At 36.6% G+C, this 20557-nt stretch overlaps 1 protein-coding gene across 2 annotated transcripts in view; it reads left to right on the forward strand.

Annotated features, from left to right (window-relative positions):
* Nucleotides 1–20557, forward strand: part of LOC23687604 (kelch-like protein 18) — an 82392-nt gene that overhangs the window by 21685 nt on the left and 40150 nt on the right. For both annotated transcript variants that reach the window (XM_021849088.1, XM_021849087.1), the window contains 3 exons: nucleotides 5730–6211; nucleotides 17126–17288; nucleotides 17351–17400. In XM_021849088.1, coding sequence (XP_021704780.1) covers nucleotides 5730–6211; nucleotides 17126–17288; nucleotides 17351–17400 — 695 coding nt within the window. The remainder of the gene's footprint in view (nucleotides 1–5729; nucleotides 6212–17125; nucleotides 17289–17350; nucleotides 17401–20557) is intronic.

Raw genomic sequence — 20557 nt, forward strand, 5'->3', positions numbered from 1 at the left:
AATTCTAGTTTATCTAATTTTTGTTCTCTTACCGCGATTACTCAGCAATTTATTAGGTAATTATCGTTTCAGGTTAACCACAAATTCTAGAGCTCTGTTTGCTATCTTCAAATAGATTATTTAGTGCCAAGTTATATTTTCAATTATACCAAATTACCGTGTAGCGAATAGTTCATCTATTTTCTAGTATTTGGGTTTAGTTGTAGGATAATATAATTTAGTAAGTAGGCAGACTATTATAACTTGATTAATTTCACTTGTAAGAACTTCTTCGACTCTTTCTGGTGTTTACTCACTCTTGACGGCTAGGATGGTTACCTGTCATCAACTTAGCGTCGCCTGTGTTAGTGACCCAAGGTTGCCGAACGAAAGGTGCGCGCTGGCGGCGATAGGGTCGCCAACAGTATCGTTCCACGTTTTGCCGCGTACCATGCTGCAGCATTACAGCCCACGCTGCATTCTTCTCCTCCAAAACCTTCTGGCACTCCTCGTCGAACCAATCGTTTCTTGAGCTCCGTTCCACATATCCGACAATGCTTTCGGCAGCGTCGCTAATGGCTGCTTTGACTGTACTCCAGCAGTCCTCAAGAGGGGCCCTATCGAGCTCGCCCTCATCCGGCAACGCTGCCTCAAGATGCTGCGCGTACGCATTGGCGACATCCGGTTGTTTCAGCCGCTCCAGATTGTACCGGGGCGGGCGTCGGTACCGTACATCATTGATAACGGATAGTTGGCTGTCACGCCTACCAAATATTTTTTCGATTAAAGCTTTCATTAATAAGATATTTGAAGTTATATGCCTTTCCCCATACAAAATAAAATGAGAAAACTTCTGCTGATCAACTGTGGACAAGAGCAAAGCAGGTAATCCATTCATTAGGAATTTTGCGTCTTTCTGTTTGCGAAGGGAGCGCGTCTTTTTTTCGGTAGTTTCTTCCACGAACTCTTCAACTTTTTCACTATCGACTTCATCGGTGTCATCTACGCTAAATGCTGCGCCCCTCTTGCTCGAAAGTGTAGTGCTCTGCGCTCCACGCTTGCGAGCACCAACCAAAGGGTCTGCTGCACACTCCATAATAAGCTCGCTTCAATGGCCGGCTGGCCCTCACTTGCATTCCTTTGAACGGTTCGTGACATCGCCTGACCTCACAATGATTTGCTTCGATTTCTTCCAACGACAGCTTTAGTTCATACAAATTTCCTCGAAGATGTCCAGTGGCCAGGAGTTGGCTATCCTTCTTCAACATAGCTACGCTACCAGAAAACAGCACATCAATTCCGGCCTTGGTCATCTTTTTCACCGATATCAGGCACATTGTTTAATCAGGAACGAAAAGCACGTCCTTGATATTGAACAGCAGATTCCTGTTGCTCGTTGCTGATGTGGTCGGCAACCATTGCCTCTTCTTCCTTGGCAATTTCTATCTCTACTTTACGTTTCAACTTCTTCAGGTGAAGATGAATCGAAGCCAAACCTCAAATTTTCAAGAGCACAAATCTGGAGAACCGAACACCCGTTTGAGCTGAAAACTTAATCGATTGGTCACCACCAGCTAGTGACCAATCGATTAAGTTTTCAGTTTAAATGGATGTTTGATTCTCCAGATCCGTGCTCTTGAAAATTTGAGGTTTGGCTTCGATTCATCTTCACCTTCAGAACGGAAAATACGGTCTTGTCGCACACAAGATGGTCACTGCATCCAGAGTCCAGCTTGAATACAATGTTTCTTGGCCTTTTCTCACTAAGTTTAAGCCACTTCCAAGTTCCGATCTGTCCCTTAAGAAATGAAATATATGATGTACTTGGATTTCCCTAGTTCAAGTAATCATTATAATGACATTATAATTAATTTAGTTTAATTTAATATTATCAAACAGAACACTATGGTTTTTAATGATATTATTATTGCAACTTTTAATTCTGATTAGTGCAAAACTGTTTTTCCTGTGTAGCTTGACTGACAGAAGTAAACAAAACAAGTTCACAAAGCAAGAAATATTGGATGAAAACTAGTTAAAAGCAAAAAAAAAAAGCAGTTTTGTAATAAAAAAGGTATTTGTGTTGTGATTTAAAGGACAAATGCAACAATGCTAAAGATCTTTTCTTCTATAAAATTAAAAACTCTTTTGCTACCTTCGGCACGAAATTCCGATAGGTTTTGGGACAATACATAGAAAATACACATTTCTTTTTGTTGTATGGACCGATGCATGAGTTCACTATTTGACGTTTGAGCGGTGCCGTGTTGCCATGGTCACGGGCAACGAGTGTTGCACGAGTTCACTAATTTGACGTTTGAGCGGTGCCAAATTCATTCGTTACCATGGCCACATAAATAAATAACACGGCACCGCTCAAACGTCATCAAGTGAACTCGTGCATCGGTCCATTGGTTCATTGTTTGTGTATTGTAGAACAGTACAAAACAGTACTATTTTGTTTGTTTTTTAACACTTCATTCGTCGTGCTGTTGTATTTTGTACAACACTGTTGAAAAAACCTCGCTTTTCGTTCACAACAGCAGCGTGGTGGTTCTGACGGTGGCAAACCGCGCGACGACTGGAAGGTTAAAGCCATGTATGAGAACATATCTATGCTTTAACTGCAGCTTTAGCCACCTTCAGGATGCTGGGTTCGCCGTAGAGTTGGACGAGCTCGTGGTTCATTATTCGTCACCACACACCGTTCTTCTGCACGCCGCCAAAGATCGTCCTTAGCACTCGGCGTTTGAAAACTCCAAGAGCTTGCAAGTTCTCTTCGACCATAGTCCACGTCTCATGCCCGCAGAGGACTACTGGACTACCGGTCTTATTACCGTTTTGTACATCGTGCATTTGGTGCGGTGGTGAATCTTTCTTGGACACAGTTTCTTCTGGAGCCCATACTGCCGCGAATCGCAAGTCAGTCCCATCTGTAAAAAGTAGGCATTGAGAAAATGGGCTGTGAAGTTTTCAAACTCGTTTTCCATACTAATGTTCAAAAGATTCTAGTGGACTGTAACATGTTCCAATCGTAATGAAACTTTCACAACTTGCTTTTCACTACGATATCTTTCCGAGAAAAATATAAAGATTATCAACCCGGATAAAAAATACAATACAAAAACAATATAACGTATTGAAACAGTACCATTCAATATATTGGAAGTACAATACAATATATTGTAAAATGACAATACAATTACAGTACAATATATTGTTTTGAACAGTTCACTGTATGGTATATGAGATTTTTGCAATATAATGTATGGGTGGTTAAGTATCGTAACAATACAAATATAGATATTTTCACATACAAAAATTTTGAAAATACAATACGATATACTGTTCATGTATTGTCTTGATAAGCAATTCGTGTATTGTTGTACAATACAAAAACAATTCAACAAACTGTTTCATGGTTGCATTCGTCGTTATAGCTAATGTCAAGTGACTTCTAAAAAACTACTTATTTTTACTTTTTGAATATTTTCCACCCAACATTTCTTGCTTTTTGAACTTGTTTTGTTTATTTCTTTCAGTAAAGCTACATAGATAAAAGCAACAGTTGTTTTACACGAAAATAGGAATTTGACCAAAATTGTAAGGTATAAAACCAATTAAAAACAATACAATGTTCTGTTACAATATATTATATTGTTTTTGAATTGTATATCCAAACATGAATAATATTGCTTCGACATTCAATTACAATACGCTGTATTGTATCTAATACGTTATATTGTACATTAATGGTTTATTCCATTCACTGAATGATACGTTTTTATCTGGGAAAACACGTTACATTTTTGTGTTTCACGGTGCGAAAGTCTGTAGTGGGACTGATATGCGGTTACTTTTCACTATGGGACAATTTGACTTGCTGTTTTTTCTTATTTTATCCGAACAAATCATATCATTTCATTAGTGCTGCTGAAAGAGCATTGGAAGAGATGTTGAAAACTGAACTCAACTCAATTTTGACGAAAATACAGATGGGACTGACTTGCGATTCACGGCAGCATAGTAGGCACGACTTCCACTGATGATGCGGCTTCGTATTTCCCGAATAACATTGTTGTCAGCCGTCAGCAAGGATCCGAGGTAGACGAACTCGTCCACCACCTCGCAGGTATCCCCGTCTATCGTGACACTACCGGGTACCCCCATTGGTTTGACAACATTTAATCTGAACACTTTTTATTTTGTACCCCACTAATTTGCACATCGTTCAAATTAAAAATAGTTCAAACGTCATTTAGCTCATGGAACGGAGTAAAGTGGAATGGAACGCTGTATAACTGAACCAGCCCACTGCTAAGTAGCCATGTTTTTGAAATGAGCATTAAATTCAAGAGTAATTACTCACTTTGGCCAAATCGTATCAATGATAATTTTACATTTTGTTGAACTTTTTTCGAGGCTCAGTGTAAAAATTGTTTTCGTTCAAAATCAAATATATTGAGCGTTTGCAACTGTGTGTTTATTTAAAACAGCATACAGTAGTATTAAACACATTTCCCTCATGAAATTAGTTTCGCCATTCTAGATTGTTTGTCCCGAAACGACTATTTGTTTACTAACATTGAACTGTCATGGGGAACCATTTCCAAGTAGGAACCAGAGATGGTGGCTCGTTTTTTTTCCCATGGGGTAGTATTGTGGTGCCAGAAGCCTGAACTGAACGCAGAATCAAAACAAAACAGTGAAAGAGGTAACCAGAAATACGTTCCTAGGGGGATTAGATGTTCAAATTAAAAGTGAATTTGAATGAATAATTTCCACTAGAGTTTGTATCCTTTGACATATACGCGTATTTCGATCCTAACTGACCAAGTCGATTTTAGTACACGGCATTGAAGACGGCCTTACAATTGAGGTCGAAATATGCCTATCATCTGTCAAAGAATACAAACTTTAGTGGAATTAAATGGTATAGTATTTAATTCGGTTTTATTTATTTATATTTCAAATGTCGTTTCAGTCAAACTTTCTTTCGTGAAACATTCTTGTTCAAAAATATCAGTTTGGGTAACAGGGGAACTTAAGTATTTTCGGCCGATTTGTTCTCTTTGTAGTGGAGGTTTTTTTTGTCGACATTTTTTTTTTGAAATTTGGCTGTAAGATGCGCTTATTTGCTAAAAGTATTGGTGCAAATTTTGAACCCAAATAGGTTTAATAAAACCACACAAGACGAAGAAAGCTGTTTCTAGAAATTTGAATTTTGTTTTGCAATAGTCCACGTGGACATATAAGAGAGGGGGTAGTAGTTGACGAAATATCCTCTCTTTTCCATGGGGAGAAGGGAGGGGTTCTAAAATTTGGGTATTTGTGTCCATGGCCCCTTAGTTGGCCGGTAAGATTTTTTGAATTTTACTCTAATGGTCTTCTTGCCTCATTGCTTGCTCGTTGAAAAACCTCATCAGAAGAGGCTGATAACTTATTTTTACAAGTCTTCGTATATAGATCTCGTTCATTTTCTTAATTATACGACAATAAAGATAAGGTTATGGGAGCGCTATGATATTTAACTGGCCTGATTATCAAAACTCAATTATTTTCGAAAAGCACTTACTTAAATTAGGCAGACTTAGCAGAGTACAGTGTTGTCTGATTCCGTGTTTCGGGATTCGGTTGTTGCCCTCGTTAGTTCAGCCTTCTTTCGTGTTTCCACCTCTCGTTTTTTCTGTATAAATGTAGCACCCATTGTTTAAATACCGATTCAATGATTCATTTTATTATTCCGACAGGTTCCATCCGCAAAACGTACTTGGCATCCGCCACTTTGCCGATACGCTCGGTTGCGCACAGCTGGTAACTTCTGCTGATCGCTACATCCATCAGTATTTCTCGAAGGTTGCATTATCCGACGAATTCATGGGGCTGAATTTTGATGAGCTGATCGACATCGTTCGCCGCGACGAGCTAAATGTCCCAACCGAAGAGCGCATATTCGATGCTTGCATGAAGTGGGTCAAATTTGATCAGCAGAACCGGGAAGTGTACTTGCCGAACATCTTAGCCAATATCAGGCTGCCTCTGCTATCACCGCAGTTTTTAGCCGACAATGTTGCGACAGAGGAATTGATACGTACGTCACACAAATGCAGAGATTTGTTGGATGAAGCACGTGATTTCCATTTGATGCCGGAAAGAAGGGCGCTCGTTTCCGCTTCTCGCACCAGACCACGGTGCTGCGACTATGTAGTTGGACAAATATATGCAGTTGGAGGTAAATTGTATATCTTTACTATCGAAATCTTCCTCGATTAGAGGAGTTCATATCAAACCCTTAATAAGAGTTAACTTACATAAAAAGTATTACCGTAGATCCTAAGGTTGCGGCCCATGCAAGGTTTTGCAAATATCTCGCAGCTCCTAAACTGCCCCTCTTTGCACAACAGTCCCATGTTGGAAAACGACAAACTGAGAAAAAGACGATTGAAATGTGAAAACAATTTCATTCCATTTTGAGTTTCTATTTGGCCTGAAATGTGTTAAATTTCTACATATCACTATTTGTTGAGTACACGAACAAACCTAATAAATTTTCTTTTGAATTCAAGTTGAAAATTTGCCTTAAAATGCAGAAAAATCGTAGCGAGACTGTTATGCGATTATATACAATATAATATACCAATGTATTTGCATATTAGTCCCATCATGTTCATCGACTCGTTCGACAGCTACTAAAACATTCATTGTTATTGAAGTACTGGTTGTTTCATTTGCTATTTATGTTCTTTGGCCGTAAAAAAATAGTTATTACAGTGAAACCTCCATGAGTCGATATTGAAGAAACCATCGACTCATGGAAATATCGAGTCATGGAACAGCAATTCTTTGGAAAGCTGCTTCTAGGGACCATCATAGTAACCATGAAATTATGTTTTTAGTATGGTTCCATGAGTCGATATCGAGTCATGGAACATCGACTCATGAAGGTATCACTGTATAATACAGTCAACTCTCCGTAACTCGATGTTAAGGCGACTATCGAGTTAGAGAAATATCGTATCAAAGAACACAACATCAGGGTAACTTTGGTTAAAGGGACTATCGAGGTATCCATGAAAACCCACATTTACTACACGTTCTATAACTCTATATCGAGATACGGAATAGCGAGTTACGGATAGTATACTGTATGTCCATAAAAAAACATAGGATTGAATACTTTCTCAAAACACACGTCATGATGTGGAATGCGCTTACAGTCATGAGTCCCAGTCATGAAAGACCCAGATGATCATCTTTTGGATAATGCGGAAATGAAATACGATGGAAATGATTCGAGATGTTCCAAAACAACCTGGTTCAGGACGAATCAAGCTAATCCACAAAATTTAAATGCAAAATGTAGAATGAACTTTATTTTTTTTTTGATTTTGTTCCTCATTTATTTGTATTCCCCTCGTACCACCCAAATGGTTAAGTACGGACATAAAAGAAGATTAATATTTGTATAAGCCTTATCTAAAATGAAAATCTTTAATGTATCGTAATTGAAAATACATAATTATGTGTGATATCCACTAATTTAAAAATATTATCGAAACAACGTGAATTCATAACATTTACAATGCCGTAATCAAGTGTGTATTAAATACAGTCAAACCTCCATGAGTCGATATATGAAGGGACCATAGACTCATGGAAACATCGAGTCTTGGAACAGAAATTCTTTGGAATGCTGTTTGAGCGAATCATCATAGTTACCATGAAATTTTGTTTAAGTATGGTTCCATGAGTCAATATTAAGACATAGAACATCGACTCATGGAGGTTTCACTGTATAATTGGTTTCCCTTTACTTCGTTACACATAAGTGAACAACTAGTAGTACCGAGAGACCGTATGTAGTACTAGAAGTGGTACCCATTCTGAGCCCGACCACTATACGGACTTTGATGTGACTGTTATGCGAATATTTTCAAGATGGGACAACACAAGTGGGGTGTGTTTTTGTACAAGTTAGGAACAAAGGCTACTTTTTTAGCAGTTTTTATCGATCTTCTGACGATGTTGAGTTGATTTATGTATAAAACACAAATCGGTCAAAAATCGACATGGGACTGTTATGCGATTATGGGCAGTAAAATTGTGTTCTCAAATGTTTTAGCAAACAATTGCAGTATTCCCTATTATTGCGGTATAAGAAATAATTCCTGATAATTATTCGAAAACTTGATTTTCTATGGATATTATTGAAGCTGTTTAGCTTATAATATTCCTAAGCTGAACCAAATGAATGCTTTCAAAATTAAACGATTTTGATCGTTGTTGGGAAACAGTTTTAAATTATGCATCAAAAAGAATCTATATTTTTAATGGGTCCCTGCGGTATCTGTGGAACGAATTTCATAAGCCATTTTTTAAGAATAGAACCAAAACAATTACATGTACCAGGTTTATCATGATGGATGTACAGTCGACTCTCGATGTTCTACATCTCGATATACATGCATAAATTTTCTCTCTCCATATCTCGATATATCCATATCTCGATGCGTTTCTGCTGATTTTTGTTCTCTTACAATAACTCTTTTATTTAACTCATTGGTTTTAATATATTTGTTATGGCAGAGATTTGTACTACTTACAGCTTCGAAATTATAAACATTCTTTTGGAGAACTTATAGTTATGTGGTACACTTATGCAGAAGTAGGAACTAAAAAAAACCTGGAATTCACATTTTGTTACTTTTAACCTAATCTAAACTAATATAGGGGTAGTCGGGGCGGTTTGTCCAATGGGGTGGAATGAGCACCCCTTGAAAACTGCATAAATTGTTGAAATTTCATCTGAAATAACATGCAACCTCAAAGCTGATGAGGAAATTAAGCAATAGGCATGTTATAAGTCAGTGTTCTAAACTCATAGAAAACTAAATAAATGATGTTCGAAAAAACTGCCCATATTGCCCCGAATTGCTCTTTTAAATTTCATCATTTCAGAATGATGATGTTTGACTGTTAGAATGTTCTTAAAAAAATATATCTTCTTGTACGGAGTGTTTATAAATACTAATAACTTTCAAGTGTAGTAACGAAATGATTGTTTTTTTTTTATTATATGAGATTATTTTGCAAACAAAAATGGGGTGCTCATATCACGCCATCAGTAAAAAATCGACTCGAAAAATGACAAATTTTGAAAAGTCAGTCATTCATCAGTTGACTTTATAAGACAAAGGAAATCATGCGGATCTAGTGTATTCATCTAAAAATTGTTGGAAATCATGCAAACATTCAAAAAATCATAATATTTTCAGCACTTTTATCGACTTTTCTTTAAGGTGGCCAAACTGCCCCACTTTCCCCTATCACAGTATTTTATTGAAAAAGACTCACAGCGAGTGGATTTGTTAACATTTCGCACGATGATTTGAATGTGTTCTTAAATTTATTGAAAAGCTCTAGTAACGTTTCAGTAACGTTCTGCGCTTGCTGGAGCTTGCAGGTGATTATTTTTGGATCTTCATCCGAAACGAGGAACGCTGTATCATCGGCAAAGAAGACGTGAATGATTACATCAACCATCAGGACGGCTTAACACTGATCCCTGGGGGACGCCACAAGGGATGTTGAATTTTCCAGATACGGAGTCGTTAACAGATACTTGGAATGATCTTTCGATTAGGAATGATTGCACCAGCTTCACAATGTCCAAGGCTGGTAGCGAGTCACTTTTTAGTGACTTGGTCACTTTTTTTACGGTACGAAGATACTCTATGCCCAGGGAAGTCGAGAAAATTTCCAACCCGAAAAGATCCTCGACTCGGGATTCAAACCCACGACCCTCAGCTTGGTCTTGCTGAATAGCTGCGCGCAGGCTTTTTTTGGGCGACAGAGATTCAGCCCCTGTTTTTCTTTCAGGGTCTGAACCTCTGTTGCCCCAAAAAAGCCTGAGAGAATGACTTGAAGTATCAAAATATTAGATAGTAAGTCTCCTAGCTGTTTAGTGGAACAAATGATACTCTAATTTAATACTACCGTCGTTGGGGGTGACAATGGGTCAAAAAGGCATATGTACGATTTGTTCATTGAATAACTATCGCAATTTAGCTCCAATAAACTTCAAATTTGGTGTGTATGTACTTTGATGGTACATTAACAACTGTTCAAAAAAATATTGAAAAATATTTATTCACAGCGACACTACAAGTGAATGAAAAATGACCCAATCTCACCCCATAGAGGGGGTGACATTGGGTCACTATTATTGAAATAACTTATTTTTGAAAATATGATTGCAAACCCATTCAGAGCTGAAAACTATTGATGAAATACGATGCAAACAAGACGAAAAGATATCTAAGATGTTTCACAAGTATGATAAACCCACTTAAAAGAACGATTATACCAAAAATTTGAAGAGCTATGAGAAAATATATGAGACCCAACATTTATCGTCAAGTTTAAGGTACCGCGGGGCAAGTGGGTAAATGGGGTAAGTGAAAATAATGTGTATATTTTACTGAATATGTGAATTAACGTTTCAAAATCATGCCTAAACCGTTGAGGCCATTCAGAACATTACGGTAGGTAAGAGATTTCTGAGATTTTTCAACCATTATTGCATAATAGAGCGAAAGTTTGTTAACCTGTTAACTGGTACTCCGTAACAATCTGGCGGTGCAATCTTATTTCAATATTTTCAGTGGAAAAAAGTTGCAGAAAAAAATATTCTGTACCACTTTTAAGTTATCCCCTCTGACAGTTTTAAACCGCAATAAAAAAAGCAGAGGCGTCTCGTGGTCTTCAGCTCTACCTGTTATTTACACCATAGCTTCGCCTACAATTAAACTTTCATGAGTGGATATTGAAGAGACCACAGATTCATGGAAATACTGAGTTATAGAACAAAAATGCTTAGGTTTCATTCTAATAAGAAAATTTGTGTAAATTGTGAGAGCTATAATGGAATAATATAAAGCAAATGTAATTTTACCGTTTAAACGATTCACAATTGGTCGGTGTTCAGACAGAGCGGCCTTGTATAGAGTAGTCAAGAACTCACGCATGTAGTGCTCGAGGTAGATATATTGATTTTTAAAGGTGGCTTCTTGGGAAGTTCGTTTAATATCGTTCTCCATGCACATGGAACAAGCAGTCAAGTTTAGGGGATTTGTAGGTGTATGATTCCGCTGTACAACTGAGATTAAATACTTATCAGTGTTTATTGTTTATATTCCACATAAATTATAATTTCATTTCAAATACGTACCTGTTCCAAGAACAGGTAGAACAGGTGGAATAGACGCCTCTGAAAAAAAGTTTTAAAATTAATTTGACATAGACCAAAAAATAACTAAATTGAAACACAGTTAATTTTCTAATCACGTGGGGCAAGTGAAAAGTTTCTCATTAGAGATTGAATTTGTGTTTTCTCTCTAGGTAGCTATAAGTATACAAGGTTCGCAATTATCATAGAACAACAGAACGTGCTTATAATTCAAGAAACACTATACTCAAAGCGTTAAACGTTATTATCATGGCCAAATCATGGAACTTCTCTAAAAATAAGGTTGCCAAATATTACGATATCAATATGTTTGCTTCGGACAGCCGATTAAAAGGAAGACGTCGATGAAAAAGTTTCAGTATAAAAGAACGCACGGAAATCTCGTGGAATGCCTATGTAAAGCTAGTTCAAAACATAAAAATGGGGTATAGGTGTTCCACATAAAAAAAAGTTTCTAAATACTTTATTAAAGGATTCCGTTTGATTTCTTTTGAAGAGTTATCCGACGTCATATCCGATTTTCTTAAAAACAAATAACAGGCGGTGGAAAATCTACAGAGCAGAAATGCAATTGCTGTCCCATGATGTAAGAACTAACACTGGAAATGTTGCAGTTATAATGTTGTCGAATCATTTCAACAAACATAACTGAACAGAAGAAAATTCAAGTAACAAGAATAAAATTTTCTTTGTTTACATGTTACTTATGTTATTGTTCATTGGGACGCCTTAACGAATGTTAAAGGTAATAGAAATCGTGAATGTAACTGTTAGTTATTGGATTTATTGTTCGAAACGATAAACTTTTCACTTGCCCCACCTGTGGGGCAAGTGAAAAGTAAGGAGACTTTTTTCAAAAACTTTTTCTGTACTTTTTTCTTCAATTTTACATAAAAATCAATTTCAGTATACTGCTTATATTTGGTGGGAGTCAAGCTGAAAAATATACACGACCTCATTTGTTTTAATTTAAGGTCTCTAGAATTTCAAGAATCCCAACTATGCAAAATCCATTACCCACTTGCCCCACGGTACCTTACATAAATTTTCTTGTTTGTTTCCCTCAATCTTCAAAGTCTCATCCCCATTGCCATAAAGCCTATTCAGTTTTCCCAGAGATGTACTGAAACAGTGATTATTTTAAACCCTCGCAAATAGTTATATTTCGGTGCGACATTTCTCGATCAATATATTTCAGGCAGATTTTGACGTCATAGTACCGGTATTTCAGCGATCCAACTCATTCGTACTTTCGTGAGATGTTTCTATAATATGAAAACACTAATAAATAATTAAATTTGTAAAAAAAAAACAATTGATAAAATTTTACGATGTTGCTGCGCACGAAACACAGTTGCTGGTTTGAGAAGTTGTCAAAATGCGTTGCATTGTTATTTCATGCACGGAATCCTCAAGTAGACTTGTTGGATGTTTCAGATATGCTGTATTTAGAAAGAATAAACACATCTTAATGAGGAATGAGAACACCCGGCACCGTAAAATGCCAAAAAAAGTGGTCTTTCGTTCTTGCTTGACCCAATCTCACCCCCATTTTCAATGTTTTAGACACCGTACCGAATTTTTTTTTTTTGGAAAAATCAATTAGATTCCGGAAAATACTTGTGAAGTGCAATGAAAAGTCTTTCAACCTTCTACTAATACAACGATAGAGGTTAAAGTACATGCGTTATACTTTGCACAGGAGAAATTTAATGCTGTAAATTTTGTCTAGTTTCAATATACAAGTTTATTGATATAGTAAACAAAAACTACTAATTCTAAAAATGTATATTGTTATGAATTATGTGTAATAATATGTTTCCCAACATATGAATGATTATTTGTGGCGATATCAGCGTTATTAGCTGATATACTACATAAATCATAATTTTCCGTTTTGACCCAATCTCACCCCCTAGACCCATTGTCACCCCCATCGACGGTATACAATTTATAAAGTACTATCAGAACACCAGCTGTTGCTCATGAACCTATTTCCGCTCACTTGTGTAACAATCGATTTTTCGTATTCAAATTCAATCTTCTTTGCACGGCCACATCAATGGCTCTCGAATGAAGCCTGACATTTTTTTTTCAGTTTTTAAAATAATTGTTTAGATTAAATCCATAAGACCATCTGAGCGGTTATTAGGTCAGTAGGTAATTTTGTATTTTTCAATTACCGCTCATGTAAAAAAATGTACAAAATTTTAAATACTGATCGGTTTTAGTATACAGCATTAACAGTAATTGTAACTATGGTTTGACTAAAATAAGTATCAGATTAGATAACGAAATTCGGAAGAATGCATATGTTTGTTTCATAAAATCCATCATAATATTCGAAGTGCGCGGAAATTGGAACACTAAGACGCAGTAATACAAACAACACAGAATTATTTTTTTTCCTTGAAGTTTTGAAAACTCACTTTATTTTGCCGCTGATTGGATATACTTTGAGCTACATTGCGTCATAAATATAGTGAGAATAGATTCAATATAGTTATTGTTGAATACATTTTTGAAATCAAAATTTGACTTAGATGAGCAGAATCTAGTGCACTGATGGTTCTAAATGGTTCAATTCATTCGGTTTTCATTTACTTGAAGTATTTGAGCTTTTCATTATAAGCAAACTCTTAATTACCTTGTAATTTTTTTTCTCGGCGCGGATTGGTGTTTCCAGTCGCGGATCGAGTTTCAGAAGGCCCGATTTTCGCGGATAAGATTTTGAGGTTTTTGTAACAGCCCTGTACATAAAACGCATTAATAGTGCTAAGTTAAGGCATTCATAAAAAGTTTAAAGGCGGCAATATGATAAAATATGTCTGAAATTGAAGCTAAGTTCATCTAAAATCTTAATATGAGTATATAAAGCATAAACCAGGTGGTGTCCAAAATAGATTACGGTTTTTGTTCAGTTGATATAATTTGGTCATCTGATGAAACGCACTGGAATGTCACATGCATGCATACTTGCAGGCGTAGTTCGTGGATCTGATGATATTTGCTTGCATTCAATGAAATTATTGATTATCACTAATATACACATCCAATAAGCGAAAAAATGCATAAGTCACATGTTAACATTATGATATGATCGTATTTTCAATAAACCATTGAATAGATATTGAGATAACGCTCCTGTCCAAATTATATTCACATGAGGGTGACCAAAATGTATATTTGATGTCCGAAATGTATAACAAACAGGCCGCTAAAAACGCTATTTTGGCAGCTAATGCTACAGTTTGAAAGCTTTTTTCTCTCCAGAAACTCAAAGTACAATGATACATTAAGCATATAAGTATCATAACGTAATAACATATAAGTATCTAAGGCAGTTAATCGATCGTTGTTTCCAGACATGTCCTTTTTTTTACTTAAATCGTTTATTTGGAAGGCTCAGGTGCCGTAGGGCATAACAGAGCCGAAATCTTTTCTTTTTTTACATTGTTTACATTTTATTTATTTTAATAATTAGGTTAGTATGGGGAAGTTTTAAGGTTAGTGAATACATTCATACAACAGGAAAGGAAAGGATTTTTCGGGATTTCTTAAGCTATTTAGATTTCTATGTTGATGGGACAGGATATCTAGATCTGTAACGAAACTAAACAGAAACGGTTTGTGGGAGACACGACGAGAAGAGGACAATTTGAAGGGTAAAACGAAAGACAGGGAACGAATGACAATCAAACTCGGATATTGATACGCTTCAAAAACAGGTAAATAAAATTCATATATTCCAAATCAAGGCACGCCAACACTTCCCTAACAGGTTTCTGCTGTCTTCCTCGGATCCGGAGAGTTTCAGTCAGATCAGATCTGATGCTACGATGCTCACCGCATCCACATACGACATGTTCGATATCCTGGTAAGCCACGCCGCAAACACAGAGATTGCTTTCTGAGAGCCCAATACGGTGGGTATGCGCGCTTAACAAATAGTGATTGGACATAAGCCGACAAATGACACGAATGAAATCACGGCTCATGCCCAACCCCTTAAACCATGGTTTTTTCGACACCTGTGGAAATATGGGATGCAGCCATCTACCCATTTCTCCGTCTCTCCATTTCTGTTGCCAGCTGATCAAGGTCTCCCGACGGACCAATGCAAAAAATTCATCGAAGGCGATTTGACGCTCGTAAACATCGCCTTCTTTAGCGCCTACCTTAGCCAGAGAGTCCGCTTTTTCATTGCCCGGAATGGAGCAATGGGAAGGGACCCAAGCTAGGGTAATAGTGTAAGAGCGATTTGACAAAGCACTCAATGCCTGGCGTATTCTATTCAGGAAGTACGCTGAGTGCTTCACCGGCTTAATTGATCGAACAGCCTCCAGAGAACTTAGACTGTCGGAAAAAATGAAGAAGTGCTCAAGTGGGAGAGAACTGATGTTGTTGTTGTTGCTGTTGTTGTTTGAGAGGGACTTTAACCCGAAGGTCATTCGTCCCTTTAATAGAACTGATGTACTCTAAGGTGTAATGTATAGCTGCTAGCTCAGCAACATATACAGAACATGGCTTTTGAAGCATGAAGGAGGCGCTATGAAAAACGTTGTAAACACCGAAACCAGTGATATCATCCATTTTTGACCCATCAGTGAAGAACTATCGGTTCTCGCTTACATTCCCGAATTTACCTGCAAACATGGGAGGGATAAACTTTGAACGAAAGTGATCTGGTATACCGTGGATATCTTGCTTCATGGACAAATCAAATACTAAAGTGGAACACTCGAAGTCTAGGAAGGTGTCACGATTGGTGTTAACCGAAGATGGGCTGACCTCCAGCGTCATGTACACACTCATGAAACGAGTTTGAGGGTTAGGTTCAAGCAGCTTTTCGAAGTTTTCAATAACCAATGGATTGAGAATCTCACAACGGATAAGGAACCTGAGTGTTAACTCCGCGAAACGATCTGTCAGGGGCTGTACTCCTGCAAGTACCTCTAAACTCATTGTGTGAGTCGAGTTCATGCAGCCTAGCGCGATGCGAAGACGACGGTACTGAATCCGCTGTATCTTCAGCATATGTGTTTTCGCCGCGGATTGAAAACAAAAGCTACCATACTCTAAGACCGACAAGATGGTTGTTTGGTACAGCTTGATCAGATCTTCCGGATGGGCTCCCCACCATGTTTCGGTTATAGTTCGCATGAAGTTGATTCGTTTTTGGCATTTCTGTGTCAGATACGCAATGTGTTTCCCCCAGGTGCATTTGGCGTCGAACCAGACCCCGAGATATTTAGAAGACATGCTATGAGTGATTGTCTTACCCATGAGTGTAAGCGGAAACTTGGCAGGTTTGTGTTTCTTTGAAAAGACAACCATCTCAGTTTTCTCTGCGGAGAATTCGATACCCAGCTTTAAGGCCCAAGTAGACAAATTGTCCAGAGTATCTTGTAAGGGTCTTTGTAGTTCAGCTGCTGTTGATCCTGTGACAGAAACAACACAGTCGTCTGCAAGCTGTCTCAACGAGCAATTTTCCATGAGACAGTCATCAATGTATCTCACATAAAAATTATAAAGGAGACATGTCCTTAGCCTGTCTAAAAGACATAATTTAAATCTCGATGTCAAAGCATTCAAAAAGATTAAACAAGTTATTGCGCATTTCTTTCACCAATGGACTATCCCAGAAGTTTTTACAAGTGCGGGAACGCTAATAAAAGTGCGCGATTGCTACAAATCAAGTCGGTGTCTTCAACGGGGTTATTCATCGCAGTCCAAAGAATAAGTGCTCTGAAGACACCAACACGATTCGATGCAATCTCGCACTTCGCAGTCCAGTAGTTAAAGAAATACACAATATCAACATTTCACATATGTCCAAAAAGGGAATCAATATGGCAATAAGTGGTACACTTTCCCTATATGTTGTATAATTTACAGGTCTAACTAAAAATGGAGAATCGGTTAGCACAGTGGAAATTTATGATCCCGTAACCAAGGAGTGGAAAATGGGCGAAGCAATGTCAATGCTGCGTTCCAGAGTTGGTGTAGCAGTGATGGAAGGAAAGCTGTATGCCTTCGGTGGATTCAATGGAACTGAAAGGTTGGAGACATTATTATCTTCCATTTTAATTATTTATCATATACTATTCTCTTTTCGTTTAGATTATCAACTGTTGAGGTTTACGATCCTGTGCAAAAGAAGTGGAACCAAGGTAAATTGATAATTATCAACTCAACGCTATGTTATAACTTTTAAAGCCGTTTACTCTTTCGTCCCCACGATTTTGATGGACCATTTCTAGACAAAAAAGCGTATCTGTAAAATGTTTTTCGACAAACATGTTTGTAACACAAATTTTTCCATAAATCAATTAATTCATACCGTTGTTTTTCAAAAGTACATAATTTGATTGTTTATCAACAGTTCCATAACCAGAACAATTAGTTGGATATTAAATAAATTAATCTAAGAACCGTTGAATCATATTCTAGTAACTCTTACATAGTCTCGGTTGAACACGAGTTCGTTGAGATTCAGTAGAGCTCTGGAACTACTATGGGAAGTAGAGGGATGGGTCACCTAAGAAATGGATCTCTGTAACACCCTGAATATGAACTAAATGGATATTTTTGTCCAGCAATTTTGAAATCGCCCCGTAAATTTTGCACGTGGCTAGATGGTCGCATTCATATTTTTTTTTTATTTTCTAAACAAAAATGCAATATGCATCATATTTTTCTTCATTCGCCAAAGAGTAAAATATGACACAGAAATAATTTCAAGGTAATTTATTTTGAAATCTATATATTTTTTCACTAGGATATATATATATATATATATATATATATATATATATATATATATATATATATATATATATATATATATATATATATATATATATATATATATATATATATATATATATATATATATATATATATATATATATATATATATATATATATATATATATATATATATATATATATATATATATATATATATATATATATATATATATATATATATATATATATATATATATATATATATATATATATATATATATATATATATATATATATATATATATATATATATATATATATATATATATATATATATATATATATATATATATATATATATATATATATATATATATATATATATATATATATATATATATATATATATATATATATATATATATATATATATATATATATATATATTATATATATATATATATATATATATATATATATATATAATATATATATATATATATATATATATATATATATATATATATATATATATATATATATATATATATATATATATATATATATATATATATATATATATATATATATATCTTGAAAACCACAATATATTACGCGATTCTAATTATTCTAATAATCGAAATATATTTTTTCAGCTCTCAAATCGCTACAATTAGGGTACATTGCCAATTATTGCACACCACCCAACTATTGCACACTTGCCCATATTCGGGGAATTTCACGCTGATAGCAATGAATTGAAACCCTAATATTTATAAGTAGATGAAAAAAACCGAATTTAGTACTATACCATTTAATTCCACTAGAGTTTGTATCCTTTGACAGATACGCGTATTTCGACCTCAACTGTAAGGCCGTCTTCAGTGTCGTGTACTAGACTCGACTTGAAGAAAACCATCGTATGCACACATTATATATTAACACTAGGTATAACCGTATTTCCCTACCCATTATTATTTTTTAACTTAAAATTTATGAGCTTTAGGTACATTCCATCCCTCTTTTGTTGAAACTTTAAATGCTGAAAGGTACATCACGGGAACGATTAGTAGGTACCAAGTTGAATAGCCATGTATTGCCGTTGCCGTTGTCTCTGTTGAGTAGCGTCGTAGGTACCTGTTTGCAAATTTCCAGACTCTCCGCCACATCCAGTTTCCAAGGAGAAGAAACATTTCTCAAAATTTTGATATCGGCCGTCGTAATTGTATGTCCTTCTGAAAAGATATGTTCTGCCACCTTAGATTTGAAATCGTATGTCATCCCCTTGTCTATCGTCTTCTGAGCTTTTCCTATTTCCGCTAAGTGTTCCTTGAATCTAACCTCGAGAGACCGCTTTGTTTGACCAACGTAGACCTTATTGCAGTGGGAACAGCTGATTTTGTAAACACCAGCCTTGTTTAGTGTGTTTACCGGATCCTTGGTGGAGCCTAACGAAGTTCTAAGTTGGTTGTCTCTGCTGGAAAATACCAAATCGATTCCGAAATTCCTTAGCTTTGGGCGGAGCTGTTTGCTGATGTGTACGTCGTATGGGATGGAGACTCTCTTCATGGGTTCGGTGATAGGGGTTAGTGTCGTCAAAGCATTCCGAATTCGCTGTCTTTCCTTTTTGTCGATGATAGCTTTTATCGTCCTTTCCTTGTATCCGTTGATCCTTGCCGTCTCGTAGATATATTCCAGTTCCTTGGTCTTTCCGTGTTCGCTGAGGGGTAGAGTCTGCATCCTGTGGATCATGTGGTGAAACGCTGCCATCTTATGCTGGAACGAATGATTCGATGTGTAAGGGATAACTCGCTGGGTGTTTGTAGGCTTCCTGTAGATTTCGAAATTGTAAGTTGAACTTTCTTCCCTGGTGACAAGTAGATCCAAAAATGATAGTTTTCCATCCTTCTCCTCTTCGTGGGTGAACTTGATATCCTTGTGTACGCTGTTGATTGTATCCAAAATTTTAGCCAGATCGTTCCGCTTGATAACGCTGAAAATTTCAGCGTTATCAAGCGGAACGATCTGGCTAAAATTTTGGATACAATCAACAGCGTACACAAGGATATCAAGTTCACCCACGAAGAGGAGAAGGATGGAAAACTATCATTTTTGGATCTACTTGTCACCAGGGAAGAAAGTTCAACTTACAATTTCGAAATCTACAGGAAGCCTACAAACACCCAGCGAGTTATCCCTTACACATCGAATCATTCGTTCCAGCATAAGATGGCAGCGTTTCACCACATGATCCACAGGATGCAGACTCTACCCCTCAGCGAACACGGAAAGACCAAGGAACTGGAATATATCTACGAGACGGCAAGGATCAACGGATACAAGGAAAGGACGATAAAAGCTATCATCGACAAAAAGGAAAGACAGCGAATTCGGAATGCTTTGACGACACTAACCCCTATCACCGAACCCATGAAGAGAGTCTCCATCCCATACGACGTACACATCAGCAAACAGCTCCGCCCAAAGCTAAGGAATTTCGGAATCGATTTGGTATTTTCCAGCAGAGACAACCAACTTAGAACTTCGTTAGGCTCCACCAAGGATCCGGTAAACACA

Source organism: Aedes aegypti, chromosome 3, assembly GCF_002204515.2.
Source record: "Aedes aegypti strain LVP_AGWG chromosome 3, AaegL5.0 Primary Assembly, whole genome shotgun sequence".
NCBI classification, from domain to species: Eukaryota; Metazoa; Arthropoda; class Insecta; order Diptera; family Culicidae; genus Aedes; species Aedes aegypti.